The sequence below is a fragment of the Coffea eugenioides genome, chromosome 10 (assembly GCF_003713205.1).
Source record: "Coffea eugenioides isolate CCC68of chromosome 10, Ceug_1.0, whole genome shotgun sequence".
Classification (NCBI taxonomy): Eukaryota; Viridiplantae; Streptophyta; class Magnoliopsida; order Gentianales; family Rubiaceae; genus Coffea; species Coffea eugenioides.
In genome coordinates this window covers 10,072,183-10,092,479 of record NC_040044.1, presented here as the reverse complement: position 1 = coordinate 10,092,479, position 20,297 = coordinate 10,072,183, and the positions used below count along the sequence as shown (strand labels likewise).

The following is a 20,297-nucleotide window of genomic DNA, read 5'->3' as shown; positions in this document are numbered from 1 at the left end:
CCCTGCAATTACTTTTTACCCCAGTTTGCATCTATGGGATTCTCAAGCTTTGACAATTTCAAGTTGGCCTGTAGATAGCTGACACTACCACATAGTAGTTTGTAACAATGTATCCTACCAGCTCATAACATCCTTAAGAATTTGGTTCATTCCGATGAATATTCTATTAGCAATTAAGCAATGCCCTGAGGTTTTAGGATAAATTTGAACATTATTCTGGCACGAAACATTTGGATGATAGTGGTGTGATTGAATATTATGTCCCAAGAGATTCAAAAAAAATTGTGGAGAGAATCAAGAGAATAGGTTTTAATCCTCAAAAGAGAACATTTCTTGAGGGAGTTTATTTGATGGCATCACCAGCAACAAGAACATGGAAACACAAGATGGAGCGGTTGGTCTGAGGAAGAAGGGCTGGCAGCTTTAATGACTTATCCACTTGAAATCAGAAATGAAGATCAAAGCAGTTATGGATCTTCTGGTGCAAAAGATGGGATTTGATCCTTCCGTTTCAGTGAAAAAGCTGCAGATTATTTCTTTTAGCTTGAAGAAGAGAATTATCCCAAGGTGTTTAGTGAGGTTCTTTTAGCAAAGATGCTGGAACTTCTGGAAAAATTGTTCCTTGAAGATTTTTGCTGCGCTGCCATAAGGAGGAAGCTTCTGAACTCTTTCAAGCTGTATCAGGAAAAACTGAAAGTTTCAAAGTGACTAGCATAGATAGAACAACTAAAACGTGTGAATAAGCTGAAATCCATCTTCAGATCTTCATTGATTACTGGTTTCTATAATCTTGGGATGTCCATTATATATCTTCATTTGGCTGCTTCAAACTGTCTTCGACACTTTCATCTTCTGCTCTTTTCTTGCGTCCACGTTCTCTGGACTATATCCTCAACTAGTGTGTATTCTGCAAATTTACTGGCAGATAAATTTAGTGATCATTGTACCCCTTTACTTTGGTATCTGGTACTAGTTTGGGTAAAGAAGTATGTTCCTACGCATTTTATATTTTATTGTCGGCCTCTAATTAAAAATGACTAAATGCTATGAAAATGAAGACGAAGAAGAAGATGAAGAAGAAGACTAAACACTAAAGATAGATTTAAGTTCTACGGAGATTAATTGTGTTGTGCTTCTTGTTAAACGGCAAATGGAAGCTTAGATCATTTGCTATGGTGCTGTTGTTTTATTGCAATGACTTGAGGACTGGCTTAGCATGCATGCCTTAGTCGGTTAGTCCTAGGAAAGCCACTGCACTGCAGGGGGGGATGCGTAAATGCACTTGACAGGTCATCACTGTTTGCAGGAATCAATTGTTGGATTTTTTTTCAAAGGGTAGCATTTGCAGCCATGGCTCATGTATCTCGTCTGTCAGAAATCAGATGGTTAGTTCTCTTAGTGCTGGCACAGGTTACAAATGCGTATCAAGAAAACGTAGTCAAATAAGGAAAAATGAATTTGGAATCATTCCTGTTGCGGAATCAAGTCGGCTATGCTATCTTCATACTAAAGAAACCTCTTGATTGCATATGTCCCATGGTTCTAAAATCTAGATCGTGTGAGTTGGTAGTTTTGAATACTTTGTAACAGCTTCTCATTCTCCTAGAGCACGATGACACGGGAAGAGGGTAGACAAGTTTCTCTTAATCCAACTTTGCTTTAGTCCTTTCTCGGTTCATTAACGTCCTCTGGTTTAGGACGGAAGTTAGTGCAAACAACTTCCAATAATTCTGTTGTGAGAATTTAATCTTCTACCACTTAATCAAGAGCTATCTTTGTGCTAAAAACGTGTCTTCTTTTTTCCCACTTCTTGTAAAACGAATGAATCGAACTGCAGATTCTTGGCTCATTTTACCGAGTTGGGCTCATCGGTTGACCTACATTCATTAAATCCAATTATAAAAAGATTTTGTCTTTGAAAGTACAAAATATGATCGTGCAAACCAGACTCGATGTAGAAAACAGCACAAAACCGGATAATGTAATAAGAGAAAAGTATATATGATACAATTAACAACTAGTCAAAACTCCTGCCAATCTCCCTAATAAATTTTTAAAAAATAAAATAAAATCGATTAGCTCATTGGATTGCCTCGCAGATCAAGATTAATTAGCAGTTTTCAGCTCTTCTAACCAAAAGATTGACCATTGATGAAGGAGAAGAAAAGAAGTCAAGCATTTCACTCCCCTCAGGGTCACATCTCACTGCCTGTCTTCTCATAACATCCTTGTTTCGGCGGAAGCAGTTCCATGCCTACACCAATCCAAAACTCAAATCCAAGGCCTGCAAAATCAGCGTATGTTGCCAATTTCTTACCATCCTGGGGCAAAATTCATCTAGGAGACAATAAGTGCCTGCATATATTAAAGCTCAATTTCATTCAATGAAAACCAACTGCTCAGTACTATTTTGACTAGTTAGAACATTTAAAAAATTCTCCGACAGACTTGTACGTAACAGAATTAATAAATCAACAGACAAGAAGGCAACCTGAATCTTAACAACATAGTGTAATCTAACCTTGGGCTGCTTCCTGCATGTATATGTAATATATGTAACATCCATAGGACAAGCAAACTTAAGAACCAAAATATAATATTATTTAGGAGGCCCCTTCGTTGCAGAGAGTAAATTTCTTCTTTTTTTCAGCAGCTGGACAAAAAATTTTCAACATGGTAAATCTAAAACACATCTCTAAGCCATTCTCTGGGGCAATTATCCACATTTCCTCTCTCTTGGCATGTCAAAACCAGCTTAAACATCAGCGGGTTTCCTTTTTCAATACATATCCTGATAAAAGTTTATTGAGATATGCACTTCTCTACTAAGACGAACATAACACTAGTAAAACAATTGTCTGAAACACATCACATCTAGTATACAATGTCTAAGAAGGTTCTTTAGTGAAATTTTGGTAAAACAGTACAGGAACAACAAGCTGAAATGGAAACTCATCACAAGATTCATTCCTCAAAAGAAATCACGTACAACTAACTATTTTATCATTAAGGAAATGGAAACCACGTTAAAGCATCAGAAAGGTTGAAAGAAAGGTCAAAGGCCCAAGAGCTAAGCTATCCATTTGAAATTTGACAGGGCGAGGATACAAGGATATACATATAACTGATAAAGTTCAAGAGATACCCAAGAGGTACTGCTGCAAATTCACAAAAACAAGCGTAGAGAAAGGTTGAATTGTACTATTGACCACAGTAATATTTTCTTTCCCACTTCATATATTGCTTCTATCACACAACACAGTTCCAGCTTATAAGGAAAAGTACAATCTTTTCCTCCTATCTGGAGTTAACATCTTCTAAATATCTGGGTGAAAGTTTGGGTTGGAACTATGACACCTTTCCATGTCATGAAGGAAAGGAAAATTTGCAGCAGAAAAGCAAATTTGAACCTGTCTTGCTTTGTCCCAGTTTACAAAGACAAATACTCCTATCTGGATTTTACATCTTCTAAATTTTTAGGTAGAAGTTGGAAGCATTGGAACTATGGCACTTTTCCAAGTCAAGAAAGAAAGGAAAATTTGCAGCAAAAAGCAAATTTGACGTAACTGTCGTTTTTATATTCACTACTTTAAAAGACAAAAAATAGAAACTGACAGCAAACAGGTTAAATCTATCATGTCAAGAAATGAATGAAGAATTACAAGAAGTTGACTGCAAGCAGCACGATATACGGGTCAAAAGAAAAATAAATAATTCAATAAACAATAGTCTCATTACCTCCTTAATAAAAACTGCCTAAGCTACATCCTGCACGCTGGACTTCTTTTTACTTTTTGTTTTCGAGGGGATTTTCCCATATGCCATAAGCCTTGAGTGAGACAATTTCAGTTCAGCTTGACGATGCCTTCTCTTACTACGACGTGACAGTTTGCTTGTATCACCATTGGATTCTGCAGGCCATGGTTTCTCACTCTCAGCAGAACTCAACGCAGAATTTACGTTTCTACTGTCACTCAACAACTTATGATTTTTTGGTACAGTTGATACATTTGCTTTAACTTCCTTGATCCTCTGCCTCTGCTGATATGCCTTAATTCGAGGAACCTTCCATTCCTTTTCACGGTATGGAGCCAGCTTCTTAATAGGAACGTACTGATTCAGCTCCTTATTATCCATTATAAGAATTTCCTCCGGATTAAGTCCATATCTATTAGGAGGAACCTCTCTATAATGGAATTTAGTCTTCAAATCACCTATTGTGTCTTCATAGTCCAACTTATAATACTCCTCCAAAAACTCATCTCTCAATGCCTTTTCCACCTCAGAGGCATGACGCTTCCGTTTTTTCTTCCGCTTTCCATCTTCAGGCCTTACATCTTCTTCATCACTTTGCTCATGATTGTCTCCACTTTCTGTCTTGAGCTGTAAAATTCTTTCCCTGGTAGATAAGAAGCCATTGCAGGCATTTCTTATATCATCCCAACCTTCGGGAAGTCCAAGCAACTCATCTTCTTTGGCAAAATCTGGCTTTTCAAACTCATTATTATCTTCACCATGATCACTTCCAAACTCAGGGTCAACATCATCTGCTTTATAATAGCCATCATCAAATGCTTCTTTCATCTTTTTATCATACTCATCCGGATTAAATTCCTCCTCCAAGTCATCCTCATCCAACAACCAAGCCCCATCGTCCCCAATACCAGCAGCCTCCCTTAACTTCCTAAGCTTCTCCATCATCTCCTTCTTCTTGACATTCTTCAGGTGCTTCAACTCCTCTCTCCTCTCAAACTCTGCCTGTGCCATCCTCTCCTCCTTCCTCAATCTTTGCACCTTCCTTGCATTCGTCTTTTTTCTCACTGACCCCTCCACTACTCTCGAATGACCCATCACCCTATCCCCTGCATTTTCCTCGAACCTAAAATTATAATCCCTCTCATAGTCCTCTTGCCTCTCAATCTCCTCTTCATCCTCTGAAACACCCAACCCCTCCTCATCACCCACCCCCTTCTTATGATCACCATTCCCAACCCACATCCTATTCCTAAAATAATCCTTCAAAAACATCATATCCTCGTCCAACTTCTCATCCCCACCAAAATACTCGTCCAACTTCTCTCCAAACCCAACATCCTCCTCACTCTCCTCGTCTTCACCATCCCTTTTCCTCTTCTCAATCAAAAACTCTTCTCCATCATCCCCCTCCTCAGCCTCTGCGTCCTCCACTGCCTGCAAAAACGCCTTCCTCAGCTCCTCTTGCTCCTCCGCATAGCTCTTGACCACCTTCTTATCCACATTATCCTTTTCCTCATCATCATCATCATCAAACTCCGGCCCCTCCTCAATCAACTGCTTCGACGCCACATCTTTCAAATACATTGGCTTCTTTTTCTCCTTCCTTTTACCATCTTTTTTCAACTTATTTCCCTTTTCTTCACTTCCACTATTTCCATTTCCATCATTATCATTATCATCATCTTCCTCATTTTCAGAATCCAATTCAGATTGAAATAATTTAGCTTCTTTATCTTTCAAAATAGGGTCTTTATTTCTAACTCGAATTAAAGCATCAAAAAATTCTAAATCTTTTTTCTTACTCAGGTTAGCATTCTCCTCCTCCTCCTCTTGTTCAGATGAAGACTCTTCGGAATCTGACTCCGAATCAATGACCCCTTTCTTCTTGAGCTCCTCGAGTCGCTGCAAATCCTCCCGCTTCTTATTATGCTCATAACGCCGGGCGAACTCCTGGTTGATTTCGATTCTGTTTAGCTTCTCATCGTCCTCGCTGGAGCTGTCGCTGTCGAATAATTTCAACCCCATTTGTTCCCTCGGAATATTAGGGGTTTGATTTCTGAATGTCAGCTGCTGGTGCTTATGAATTAGGGTTTTGGGAAATCAATACTAGTACTAGTATAAAAAAGGGCAGTTGGCTTATGAGCAGTCATGGTGCCCATAGGGGACCATAGGGGACCATGACTAGGTGGCTAAATTTGGAATTTCACCTTAACATTGTATAGTTTGAGTTGGGCTTGTGATACGTTACTTTTGTTGCCTTATTACATGGAAGCAATTGGAGGCTTACCCATTTATTTTAATTTTTTGTAAACTCATTTAAATTCATTTTTACAAACTAAGTTATCAATTTATACTACTCTTTGCATTCATTATTAGTTTTAAATATTTACTTATAATGTTCAATAAGCCTGATTATCAATTTTTTTCATCTGTACTCTATGTCGCAAAATTACATACTATTTGATAATTGAACAATAAGTATATAAAAATTTGAACTAAGTACTATAAAAAGTTAAGATAAAAATTTAATTCAAAAATTTTGAACTCCTAGCATTTTTTTCATGTGTAAATTTAAAATTTCATTTTGAAAAGGTAGGAAAATAGGCTAAAACTTTGTCATAAATTGGTAATGCTAAAAAATGAGCAAGTTAACAAACTAAGAGAAAATAAAATGATAAAATAAAATCAACAAATAATAATAATAATAATGAAACAAAGTAGTTAATATCATGAGAAAATGAAGAATCTGAAAAAAAAAAAAAGAGGTGGAGGAAGAGAGGAGGCTTGGGAGAAGACAATTCTAAATGATTTAATTGGATTTGACAAGTTATCCGATAAAATTAAATGGGTATTATTGGGTAACTCATTTTATACTCATATGCAAAAACTTAAGATACCCATATCCATCTATTCATAGTCGGTTATGGGTAAATTTAGTTAAATAGGTTTGTTTGTCATCTATAGTTTTGCAATAGTTGTTGACATTAGTTTTCTACCATGCAACCACCTATTTTTATTAATGTAAATAGTGCTTTTGTCTACAGCTCTTTGTATAAGTTTTCTATCCTGTAATGACCAATTTTTTGTAATGTACAGATTGCTACAAAATAATGTACCTACGTATCCTGTACTACAACACTTTCATCATCAAATTCGCACACACCCACTCTTAACTCCACACACACAACTAACAACTTCACAAAAAACTAGGCACCTTTATGCATTGCATGAGACACAAATAAACTAGTAGAAAACAAAAGACGGACTTGTCGAACTATTGGAGTCGGGTCATTGTATCTAGGAGACGAGGGAAGTCACGGAGAGTGTTTGGATATCTTATTTTTTCAAATAATATTTTGCCTATATTATAAACATATTTTTTAATCCATCTTTTAATTATTTTTTTATTTTATATACATCACATCACAAAAAGTGATACAGTAATCATTTCAAATAATAATCTATCCAAACATTTTTCGTGTCAAGGACAACGATTCTAGAAGCGATTATTGCTGCTGTTTAGAACTCAAGAATCACGTCTACTAAAATATACAACCAAATTTTGACTTGCGAGTCTTCATTTGAAATTTTGGATTCATATTCGAATTCGAACTTCAATCTTATACACGAACTTAAAATTTTTGCTCGATTTCGATTTAATATAGTATTCGATAGGTTCGAACTTGAATCGAAAGGTCAAAAAATTTTATTTTTATATTAATTTATTAATAATACATGTATAATCCTTATATAACAAAATAATAAATCTATATATTTGTATAAAACATAAATATATATATTTAAAATATTTTAAAAAATTATTTGACCCTTGACAATTCTAAACAAGCCAAATATGCATAAATTCGAATTCGATTCAAAACTTTAGTCAAATTTTAATTCTTGTTCGAGTTTGAATTCGAGCTCGTCAAGAATCGAATTTATATTGAGCTCTTAACAAATCAAGCCCTAACTACTTATTAAAGATTCGATTCGTTTACGTCCCACCTCCCCCAAATCTATTTTCTATTTGCTTTTAAAGGTTAGCTCCTTAATTACTTGATGTACAACACCATAGGACTATCTATTTAAAATTTGTTTAGAACTGATCCTTCTAGGAGCATTAACCTTTAAAAAATGTTTTAAGAATAATTGTGAAATGAATACAATTTCCTCTCTTTCTTGGAGTTAGATATCAGGTGCTTCATGCCCAGAACCACCTCAAGACCGCGAAAATTGTATAAACTTGTCATCATCTCGAAATGCCAAAGTGCCCATGCATGTGAAGCAGGTAAAGCTCGACAGAGTTATGAGCCATTCCGAGTTCGAACTTGGAATAACTTGTCAAAAAGTACAATCATTAGGTGTATCACTTGCCTCAACAGCAACTAGGAGCTATCTTATACCGTAACTCTTTTATCATATCTGAGCAGTTCTTCATTGGCCCAATTTTAAGGTCTAAAACTCAGCACAAACAGAAGCAGAAACTCTACGTTTCGGGATCTTAAAGTAGTTGATCACAAGAAAATTGCTGCTCATGAATGGACTCAAACAACAAAAAAGCTTGAGCAACAGAAATCCAATGTCAAATTGGTAACTTAAAAGCCAAGAATGCAGCCTCTTTCCACAGTTCCAACAGGCACAAGATACAAAAATATCCAGAAAACTTGGGCACCATGACGCTGAGTCCAAAATTTAACTCTCCTACTTCCAAATCAATTTTCCTTTCCATGCAAAAACAGGATTTAAAAGCACATTGATGCAGCCTAAGAAATAGAAAAACCGACACTCGGTAACAAGAATGCTTCGTCTGAGAATGATAGAAGCAAACATGCATGCTCAAACTACAAGAGCACTAGCCCAAGTTCTGACGGTCGCAGCACACGTCTTATTCGGTAGTTGTACAGATAGTAATGCAGTTTCCCGTCACCTGGGCCAAATTTCAGTTCCTTCAAGAAAGTCTCATTATGCATGACATCCAAAGCATTGAAAACATCAAAATCTTTCTGCTTAGCCACAATGAGAGCATCGTTCATCAGCTGGGTTAACGGAGTCTTTGTAGACACATTGTAATAAGAATAAGCAGCCTTTAGTGCAGTGTAATTCTGGCTACCTAATATAGAAGAGGGAAGAGTGTAAAAGCTGCAGAAGTCAGTGATCTCGTGAGTCTCTGGGCTTTCAACCAGGAAACTATCCACAACATTCTCCTTTGGAAGAAGCCAGTGCTCTACATCGTTTTCATCAAAGTCTGGCGAAACAACAAATTGCCTCAAGTAATTTCGAAGTAAACGAGTAACTGCAGGAACATCATGAGGCTCCATCTTCCTGAAACCAGGTGTGGCTGTTTGATCCGGCAACTTGTACAACTTAATAGTGCGGCTCATTGTCATCCTTGCACCAAGCCTAGAAAATCCTACATCAATAAGCTTCTTTGGGTTCAAAGATCTATGCCAATATTGGCAAATTGTTATGGGCGTAGGAATAACCACACCAGCAGTATAGGCTGCCTGCCAGATATTCTCCAAGTGAACCCTCCTTGTTACTTCTTTGATCATTACAGGAGCAAGCCTTTTCGACCTAAGTTTCTTATGGACGCAAAGAAAATTGATTTCTGCCATGTTTACAATAGTTTCACGAACCCGGATCCTTGCAGGAACCCCAGTTATAAAAGCAACCATCCTTTTTGAACTCTTCGCTCTCACTCCAATGTGCCAGCTCCTGAAATAACCTGGAGGGCGAAGTGCCCATTGAAGAAACTCTTTTGAGTAGTTGAACCTGAACATGTTCTCATCATCCTCAACATAGTTAGAAGTTAAGAGATTATACACCTCATTACACATCTCTTCAGAGTCCATATCGCAGGTAATCCACTCATATTGACTTGGAAGATTATAAGGCTCTTGTTTGACCTCAGACAGGGGAGTTGGAGCCTCAATTGGGCCTTCAGGAAGGTTTGTATCCCCAAGATCTTTGAGTTGCCCCACTGGTTGCGTTTCCCAAAACTTATGCCTCTTTGCAAGGGAAAGGGATTCTTGGACTTTTCGTGCCAGGGAATCCATTGATATCTCTAACTCATTCTTAGGAGTTATATTTGCATCAGAAGTAGGTTTAGGGTTCTCAGTTGGCTTATCATTGTCATCCATTTCAACGAACTTCAATGAGGTTCTGAAAAGGAAATGTAGTTTAAAAAAAAAAATCAAACACGGTCAAACTTTAAAAAACAAGTGAATTCATCCAGTGTTAATGGTTAATAGCACCCTCATAACAATTTAAATTTTGGTCATTGTTTTCTTCCATGTTACCTGGACTTGGAATTCACCCCAAGCGCACCCGTGTCGACACGATATGACAGGGGCACATGTACGGAATCCGTACCCGATATGGTCAAAAATTTTTGGATACATTGACTGTTGCGAGATTTGTGAGATCCAATGTTGATGGCAGAGGAGGAGGAGAGATGGACAAGAAGTCTCGTGAGATGGGAAGAGAGTGGAAGAGGAAGAATGGTTGCTCTGCGGAGGAGAAAGAAAGGAGAAAGCTGCTATAAATTTGAAAAGAAAAATACTCATGAAACCTGCTGTATTTTCACTTCATCTGTACAGGCTGCTGATTCTCTCTCACTGAAGGAAGATACGGAATTGTGGTAAAGATGGTGTTTAAGAGTAAAAGTGGCTCTGTTAATTTGAGAAGAGATGTTCTGTTTTGATTCGTTTGAACCCACTGTAAATGAGGTGATGACAGCTCTAAATGAGGGATGAGGAAGATAGGGTTTGACAATGATAGTTATTTTGCAACTAAAACGCTGTATTTTGACTTTACTATCCTTTTGAACAAGTGACTTAATTTCTTTACAATTTTACCCTTTTTAATATAAATTCAGCCCCTCACACTTAAAAAATTTTACCCTTCTCTAACCAAGCTTATGGTTCTTTTCAAACTAGTTGCACACTTCATTGAAATTTTTATTAAAATACGCTTTATATATCATTGTACATAAATTTTAGAATGATTTATTTCTAAAGATCTTATCCATCTACAAGTTTAAGAAGCGCACCCCTGCACCCATACCTAAAATTGGTCACATATCCCTGGATCCTATAATTTTTAAATATGCGAATCCGACACTTCAGCATGCACCAGTATCTGACACCAATACCCAAGTCCATATAACATAGATTTTCTTTTGAATAGATGTATATAATGCAGAGCCAAATTTTAGAAAAGGAAAGCAAGTCTTAATTTGTTCACAACCATATTGATTCATTAGCATGCTTAATAATGCATCCATCACCAAAATGTCTAACACAGAAATGAGTAATGACTATTCATATGAACTAGTCAACAGAAACCACATCTCCAGATTCCTTGTCCAGGCTACTCGCTCAATACTTCAAGGTATAATCATGTAATCCATGATTGCATTTGACAAGACGCATCCCTCTCTTTCCCTTTTATCTCTTCTTTTTCTCTTTGTTTGGGGTGGAGTGCTCTAGGCAGTAGGGCTCCTTTGAAATTAAGGCACTTAGGCATAAATAATGCATTAGATACAACATATAGTCATCAAACAAATTTTAGCTGATTAAGCTTTGCTAACCTATCATATGAACAACTAATTCTGTAAGTCTCAAAAAATAAGTAGTACCAGCTATTTGTCTAGAGCTGTACTAAAAAGGCTACCACGTAAGATGAACACCAACAAGATAGGCATCTTTCACCTTTATCTCCCTAGAAGGTAAATCACATACTGATACCACAAGCAAACTCTACTCCAACCAATTGTCAAGTTTATGGTCAATGGCAGAAAAGGAGAAGTATCTTAACCAGCAAACAGAACTGATTAAATATCAGAAATGTAATAGAGAGTATGTACTCCTATTTCTTATCATAGCAATTAAAGAATCTAGGCACAGTAAATTGCAAAGGCCTTATGGAGCTTAATGCAATGCTTAAAGTGGAGTGCTGGTCAGTTGAAACAAAGCGCAGAGTTGCTTATGCCGTAAATTATTTTCAACTAATGCCATAATGCACCAGTATGCTGTGAATTTGTAATTACATAGCCCTACATGAAAGCTTATATCTTCAAAGGAATAAAACACTACATCAAAGTACTTTCAACCCAAAAAAATCTTATTTATTTTATCATGCCTTCAATGACAATTCCACAATTTCTATAAAATCATACGCCTCACATACGGAATAACATTAAAAATGAGGACCAGCAAAAGTTTGACAAAGATCTTTCTTTTCATCATATCTTTAATAAAGCAACAACGAGAACATGAACCTTGTTATTGATATCTTAAAGCATTACACACAGCAAATCACAACCTCCATTGCAGTTATCATGATGTTCAGAAATTTTGAATCGAAAAGACTCTTAAAAAGGAATTATATATATATATAGTAAAATTTGAGATATCCAATATTGCAAAACTGGGAAGCACAAGAAAATAAACATAAAATAAAATTTTCACATTATTTCCTTTATTGAAAACCATTTGAACATCAACTTTTAGAGGTAAGAACTTCTGTATCTAAAAGAAATCTATTCAGGACATCTGGAAATCTAATGAAGTTTGTAGGTCTACTAAAATCAAGAATAGATGTACATAAATGTAGTCAATCCACAAATAGAAATATAATAACACCACATAAACACTTGGAGTAGGCAGCCATTAATACTTACATCTCATAAATGAATAACTGACGCTCTCATATCCCAAAATCACTTTACTACAAGAATGTTCCACATGATCTGCTAACCTTACACAAATTCCATGGTACAAAAGCACTTTCTACCAGCTCAGATTGTGAGCATCAATAGCATAACACACATTTCATAGCATAACTTCAACAAATCCAAGGAAATGTTAATCTTACTAATATATATGCTAAATCCCAGTCTTTAAGTTAGCAACTGACTTCATTCAAATAAGAGCTAAATGCCGCGACTGAATTGCAACTGAACAGTTTCTCAAAAAATCTTTGAACCATCTTTAGACTTTCAGCATTAGACCTCAAAATAAAGCAATATAAATTCAATCCTAGTAAAGTATATGACATCTAAAATCATGAACAGCGAAATCTGGTAGAAATTGAATCCAATACCGGATTAAAGAACAAATTACCTCCAATTCAATATACAATTTAAAATTTGAGGAAATTAGGTGATTAAACAATTTATCTATCGCAAAATCAGAAATTTTACCTTCTCCCGGGCTTCAGCTGACAACTCCACTCCCCAAATCACAATCGACTCTGAGATTTAAATCAAGAGAGGTTTTAAATGGAATTACGCAATTTCGGAGAAAGTGTTAACAGAAAATGCCACGAGTTTTAATAATAGCTATGCTTAAGCCGGAAATTAGGCCTTAATTAGGGTAAGAGATAGAAGAAGGCAGGAATAGGGACAGTTAAAGACGGCGAATTTTGGCCAAGGGGCTTACCGGCGCCGGCGAGGTGATCGATCTCTCTCCGAACCAAGTTGACGGCAATGACGAGGATCGAGAGTTTAGGGTTGTTCTTTATTTTATTTTATTACTCCCAACCGCTCAGTCTCACACTCTTTCTCCCAGCCCTCTTAGTTTGGATTTCTAGGTCAAAGGAGAGTCAAAAATATATCCAGCATTGACCCTTTTCTTTTCTTTTTTTTTTTTGGATAGCAAAGTCAATAAAAAAAAAAAGGGATAATTTCAGAAACCTCCCCTGAGGTTTCTAACGATTTCACTAAGCTCCCTCAAGGTTTTTAATATTACACTTACTTCCCTTGATGATAGAAAATGACTATAATAACCTTCATAATTTTTCGAAAGACAAGCCATTGATAAAAAAAGGAAAAGATAACAGAAAAATGAAAAAAGGAAAACAATTCTTCTTGCTAGGCTATATATTGTTGCCAAACTGTTTCAGTCATGACCATTAAATTGTAACCTTCTATCACTCAAACATGCTAATCAAGGTAGATGTCTCCTTCCTTATTGTTATCCTGCGGGCTATCACCATCCCTATCACCTTTTTGAAAGTGTCTCTTGAATTCTTGATCTCCAAATGCTAATTTAAAACTTGTAATTCTTTTTTATTTTGCCACCCTACTCATTAAAACCTTAATAATTCTATTTGTAAATTGAAATAGAATGGAAATCTAAAATTTTCACACAGAAAACCCATTAAAAGTGGAGATCTAAAATTTTCACATAGAAAACCCATTAAAAGCCGTTACCTCACTAATCTTATTGCCATGCTACTGTTGTTGATGATGATGGAAGCAATCATCACTGCCAACAATCTAATTGTTCATATCATAGAGCACAAAAAAGTTACTGGATTACGAGAAAGTATAATTTGGTAGACTATACTAAACTACTACCCCAAACTTGCACTTTGTTGATATTTTTCTTGGTTCCTCTTAATAGACATCAAACTTGTTCTCAATAAAATTGTGTTAATTTTGAGAAAAAAAATGTGGGCTGATTTAGATGACCAACCCAAATGCTGAGAGTAGAGGTTAGAAGAATTTTTGAAACCGAGAGCTTGGCCGTTTGAGTGGGGAAAAGGTAAGGATTGTGAGTTTGATGATTAATGACTTGGTAGATAATATATGGAAGAAATCTATAGAGAGGTAAAAATTGTAAAGGTAAAAATCACGACAGTAGATTTTGGCATCTAAAACAGAGTTTGTTCAGAAGAAAAAGAAGTGACAAGTGTTTGAAAGTTTGGGTGGATGTAGAAAACCATTGGGATGAAAAACATCAAAACATTGGCTAAACAATAAAACTCATAATTTTGGTAGTGTACAAGTGCATTCTTGACTTTTAAAAATTTTTAATGATTATTCATATTAAGAAAATTTAGCTGAGGGCAAATTTGGGCATTCATATAACTTTTTTGGTATTACATCATGAAGGTGAAACCCAAACCTACGTTTTAGGGGAGGTATATGTAATTTTCAAAATATGAGGGGAACTGTCTGAAATCATTAGAAACCTCAAGGAAGGTTTCTAAAATTATCCCATAAAAAAATATAAGTGACAGGTGTCAACTTCAATTAATTATATAATTCAAGCTTTTAAAGAGTCAAATTAAACCGAATGTCTTTTATAGTTACCGGTTATCCCTACTCATGCATTTGCATAGGCACTTTTTCATGCTCGAAAATTTTTACTTTTTTGAACAAAAATTGTTATAAAAGAACCAAAAATGCTATTTTATAAAATTTAATATAATTATTGTAATGCAAATATTGAAATTAAATAGATTAAAATTAGTTAATTTATAACAATTTAATAATTAGTTTAGGGTAGAGGGATGAATGGGGTGAAATCCAAACATATGTTCTAGGGGAGGTATGTGTAATTTTCAAAATGTGAGAGGAACTGTCTGAAATCATTAGAAACCTCAAGGGAGGTTTCTAAAATTATCCCATAAAAAATATATAAGTGACAGGTGTCAACTTCAATTAATTATATAATTCAAGCTTTTAATGAGTCAAATTAAACCCAATGTATTTTATAGTTTTCCGGTTATCCCTACTCATGCATTTGTATAGGCACTTTTCATGCTCGAAAATTTTTACTTTTTTGAACAAAAATTATTATAAAAGAACCAAAAGTGCTATTTTATAAAATTTAATATAATTATTGTAATGCAAATATTGAAATTAAATAGATTAAAAATAGTTAATTTATAACAATTTAATAATTTGTTTAGGGTAGAGGGGTGAAGGGGGTAATATGAGAGAGGGAGTGTAAATAAGAGATCTCGATTATACCAAAAAAAAACTTAACAATTAGTTTTTTTTCTCATTGATAGGTTTAAGAAACAAATCCTATGCTTGGCAGTTAGCAGTTTGGGATAGAATCTTATATTGTAATTCAATTATGTTTGTTATAATTAATGGTGGTAAGTCAACTATGAGTGAAGGAGATATATTAGAAAATAAGTGTAATTAAATATTTGATTCTTTTACTACTAAAAAGAATTTTGGAAAGCAAACTAATAGATGATGAACTTATTATTTTCTAAAATTATTGAAAACTAAAATATAAAGGAAAAATAATTTGGGAGAACTTTTACAACCCCATGTTTATATGATATTACTTTGGCCTAAATAGAATTTAAATGGAGAGAGCATAAAAATTAATAGAAAATTTTAGGAAAGAATTATTGTTTATACAATTTTAATGGACTTGATATATATGTATATGAATTTTTTGAAGGTGAAGGTCATTCTTTGTCTAAATTTTAGTAATGGCAATAAATACTCAAATAAATAATAGGAATAGAGAACGTGGTTGAAGATGATTAGAAAAGAAAAGATATGAGTTGATTGATAAAAAAAAGAAATTATATTTAATACAAGGATTAATTACATTTACTTCCCCTGAAGTTCGATCATATTACCAATCAAGCCCTATTGTTTAGCCAAATAATAATGAGTAAATCTTATACACACTTACAATGTATACACTTTAACTATTGAATCCATGACACGTATGCAAAAAGTTGGATTTGAAATTTAATTTTTGCATAATTTCTACACAATGTATACACTAGTGTAGAAAAGATTAATCCAATAACAAATACCTCCCTATGAATAACTTCCGCTAGAAATTTAAAACGGTGCCACTGAAATGACCAATGGCCCAAAAGTGAAAACGATGTAGATTGCATATAGCATCATCTACTACTTATCTTCTAGTTTCTCTTCTATTTTTAGTTTTCATCTTTTTTGGGAAGCATTCAACCATGGCGTCAACCAACGTCCAGGCCGCAATGCTCCACTATCACGTGACTTCGTCGGCAACTACTGTGTCTGCCACCAGCTGCCACTGATCAGTAGCGGAATATATAGTAAAATTTATACTTTGGATCTAAATTTTTGCTTAGATTACAACTTGAATTTTGCTTGTGCCTTACCACGGTCTATTTTTATTTATTGTGAATTCACACAAATATGAGTAATTTAAATATGAAAATTAACAACAATCCTACATGTTCATTCATATTAACTTTAAAAAATTAATGTATTCTAAATGTTCAATTATTCTAAATTAATGTTATATATCAAATAACGTATCCCATATCAAAAACTTGGTAGATATTATTCTTTTATAAATATTATTTTAGATAATTTAAATTTTTATAATGATCATAAATCTAGAACTATATATTCATATTTAATTAAGTAGAAAGATCCAGCAAATATTTAATTTCCAACAATATTGGTAATTCCGTCTGTGTAACAGTTAATTTTCTTTTTTACACTAAATTATTTCAAAATTAAGGGAAGAAATGATGAATAATTTGTATACTAATCAACGATATGGTAGTGAAAGAAAGTAATTTATAGAATATGTAAGATTTTAATAATTGTGATTTGAAAAAGGTTTTACTATAATTATATGTGATAATTTGATAGAAAGCAGATATCATTAAAATAAGATTAGTTATTTTTTAAATTTATTTTAAAATTAGGGATAATTTTTAAACATATAATATAATATTCAATATGAGTAAAATCCAAATGACCCATAACCCGTTAATTATTGCAAAACAATCCTGATGAAACTGGGAACACAGAAAACCCAACAAACTAGTAAGAAACTGTCAAAGACTCAAAAAATCAGGAGCCAAAGATTTGAAAAATCAAAACCCATTTCATCAATTTAGGGTCCATAAATTCCTAAGATTTCCAGTTAGAAAATTGTCATAGTGCCTGTAGCATCTAGAATGAACTGCCAAATAGTTGGAAAAGCAAAGTTAGAAACATTTCTAGAATTGAACTGAAAAAAAAAAAGAAAAAAACTCTTGTACAAGCAAAAGCCATTTATGAGCTCTTTTAAGTATATATTTCCCAGTGAACTTTGACAAGAAAATATTATAAGGTATAAAGCTATCATGATCCTCAACTAGAATTTAGAATAAACAATTAAAATATCGAAAATAAAACTAGTGAACCTCAAACCAAACTAGAGCATAACAAGGCGCACCATGAGGACTCAAAGGTCTTGAATCTTTTTAAAGCCACAAGATGAATTTTCCCATTTAAATTGTAAAGGATTTTATTATCTTGAATTATTAACTGGGAAGAAAGAGCAAAAGGAACAAATGGTCTCCACACCATATTCAATTAAATTGGGTTTCTAATTGCATGAGAAAGAAGGATTAATATGCGGGGATTTTCACAAGGTTTAGCTTCTTTTCAAATTATTTTTTTCCTAGTTGATAAAGGCTGGCTCAATTAAGTCAACGTTCATGTTTGTCTAATTGGTGCATAATAGCCAATGGTTAAAAAATTCCGAGTGCTAGTTTTTCTAAGAAGTGAAGTTCAATTTTTTTTTAAAAAAAGGGTCTAATTAATGGGGGAGCAACAAATATAAGTGTGTCGATATTATAAATTGTTTTTTTTTAAATAAAATATCATAATTTCATTAAAATCTGCACTAATGGCTGAATTACATTATCAAGCATAGTCAGATATTAAATAACAGATCTAAAAAAAGGATACTCCGGATCTGAAGAATAATAAAAATTACATTATAAAACTCTAAATTTAAAAAATGAGATAAAATAATTCTAACTCCATGAACATTTGTGCATGCTTTCAATCGTCAGATCTGCTGATTAACTGCTTCAAGTCCCGATATTATGATGAGATCTGCCGAATAGATCGAAAAAATTCCAAATATAATAATCAAAATATGAAAAAATTTAGATCTAATAAAAGAAAATTAAAAAAAATTATTAAAAAATCTTACTAGGATTCCCGAGGAGAGAATAAAACTTTCACTAAAAAATTTAAGAGAGAAGAAAACTCTCATTAGATAACCCTAAGAAAAGAAAAAAACTCTCACTAAAAAACTCTAAAAAAGATTTTATTTATACAAATGAAAAAAAAAACTTATAAAGAGGGCTCCTCCCATGGAGAAAGATAGAAAAATCTGATTCTAATCTCTTTCCCATGAGAGAGTTGAAAGGAGTTTTAGTTAGAAAAATTTTTCTAGAGAGGAGGAAGAAAAATAGGAGGAGAAACTTATATAAATTGTTCATACTAACAAGTGTTTCGTATACACCGATTCAAATAATATATATGTTTATTATTATCTAAGTCCATATCTATATCTAAATATATTGTATATAAACTATGAACACCTTTATGGCATTAAAATTTTATGCCATTTTATGCAATGTAAAATTGTAAATGTTCTTCTTCCAATTAGAATTTAACTTCTCTAATACTCCCGTCCTCTTCTTTCTCTCAATGACATTTAATATAAATGAATTCCTTCAAACTTGTACTACTACTATGCACATTGTGTAAAAATATATTCACACACTTAGTTTATGCCAAAAGCGCACTAATATGGAGTAATTTGTGACTAAAGGTATAGTTATTTCATTCTTGATGCAAATGTATTATACTTGTCATCACTATATATTAAATTGTGAAATCCAATTTCACAAAGAACTTAGGAAACAAAAACTTATTCGGGATAGAGATAGAATCCATTATACTAAAAGATCAAAAGGATGGGCTTCAGTAAGGGGGGGTCGAGATTGAGCTTCAACCTAAGACTATAATTTCATAAACATATTTCTCAATCACATATTTAGTGCTTAGCTCACATACATTAAATATATTAAATTCCTGCTGCAGTATGCTTTTTTATTTATAAAAACTCCAAAAAAAAAAAGCAATTCAAACAATTTTTTTTTGATAAATCTTTTATGTACTGTCTACATTAGCAGGTCTAAATGCATAACATATATACAAATTTTATAAATTTGATGTTCAAATTCAAATTCAAATGACTTCGTTTTTATCTAACCCTATCAATATACACACTGACGAAATAGGAAAGATTAATCATTTTTTTTAATAAAAACTCTAAAAACAAGTTTTTGGATTGTAATTTTTTGCCAAAAACTTATTTGCTTGTATTACAAACAGATTTTTTAACTCACTTTTTTATTTTCTTAATCACCTTTTTATCTTATATAGGGCTGTATACGAGTCGAGTCGTTCGCGAGCAACTTGATCAATATTGATCTCGAGTCGAATTCGAGTTAACCAAGTCGAACTTGAATTCAAAGATACTCAACTCGTTAGCTCACGAACCGACTCGGTTATATATATATACATATATATATATTAATAGTGAAATTACATATGTATTCCTAATATTTTGTTATTTATTAAGAAAAATATTATTTATTCATTTTTTTAAAAATAAAAATTTTGTTAGTTTTTTAACTTCAAACTAGAGGTCGAACTTGATAAAATTAAATCGATACTCGAGTTGATTAGGCCAAAGTTCAACATCATATCATAAAAAGTACTTCAATACTTATTTCAAATAGTATTCCAAATAATCTCCTATCCAAACAGCCTCTATTTAGGACCTAAAATTCTAGACTAGACCCACTAATTAATATAAAGGGATAATTTCAGAAACCTCCCCTGATTTTTTTGACTATTTCACTAACCTCCTTCCAAATTTTAAAAATTACACTAACCTCCCTTGAGGTTTATTATCTGGAAACAT

General features: G+C 33.7%; 2 protein-coding genes across 3 annotated transcripts; both read right to left on the bottom strand.

Annotated features, from left to right (window-relative positions):
* Positions 1-1,896: 1,896 nt before the first annotated feature.
* LOC113750574 (protein KRI1 homolog) lies at positions 1,897-5,855 on the bottom strand. 2 transcript variants are annotated; one of them, XM_027294535.1, is made up of 2 exons: positions 3,739-5,855; positions 1,897-2,355 (listed from the first exon to the last, which is right to left on the bottom strand). In XM_027294535.1, the coding sequence occupies exon 1, from the start codon at positions 5,779-5,781 to the stop codon at positions 3,757-3,759; it is 2,025 nt and encodes a 674-aa protein (XP_027150336.1). In that variant the 5' UTR covers positions 5,782-5,855; the 3' UTR covers positions 1,897-2,355; positions 3,739-3,756. The 2 variants fall into 2 exon arrangements, with proteins under 2 accessions (XP_027150336.1, XP_027150337.1); XM_027294536.1 differs by having other exon boundaries at positions 1,897-2,284.
* Positions 5,856-8,153: 2,298 nt separating this feature from the next.
* Positions 8,154-12,120, bottom strand: LOC113748932 (glycylpeptide N-tetradecanoyltransferase 1-like). The gene has a single exon (XM_027292531.1). The coding sequence runs from the start codon at positions 9,894-9,896 to the stop codon at positions 8,598-8,600; it is 1,299 nt and encodes a 432-aa protein (XP_027148332.1). The 5' UTR covers positions 9,897-12,120; the 3' UTR covers positions 8,154-8,597.
* Positions 12,121-20,297: the final 8,177 nt, after the last annotated feature.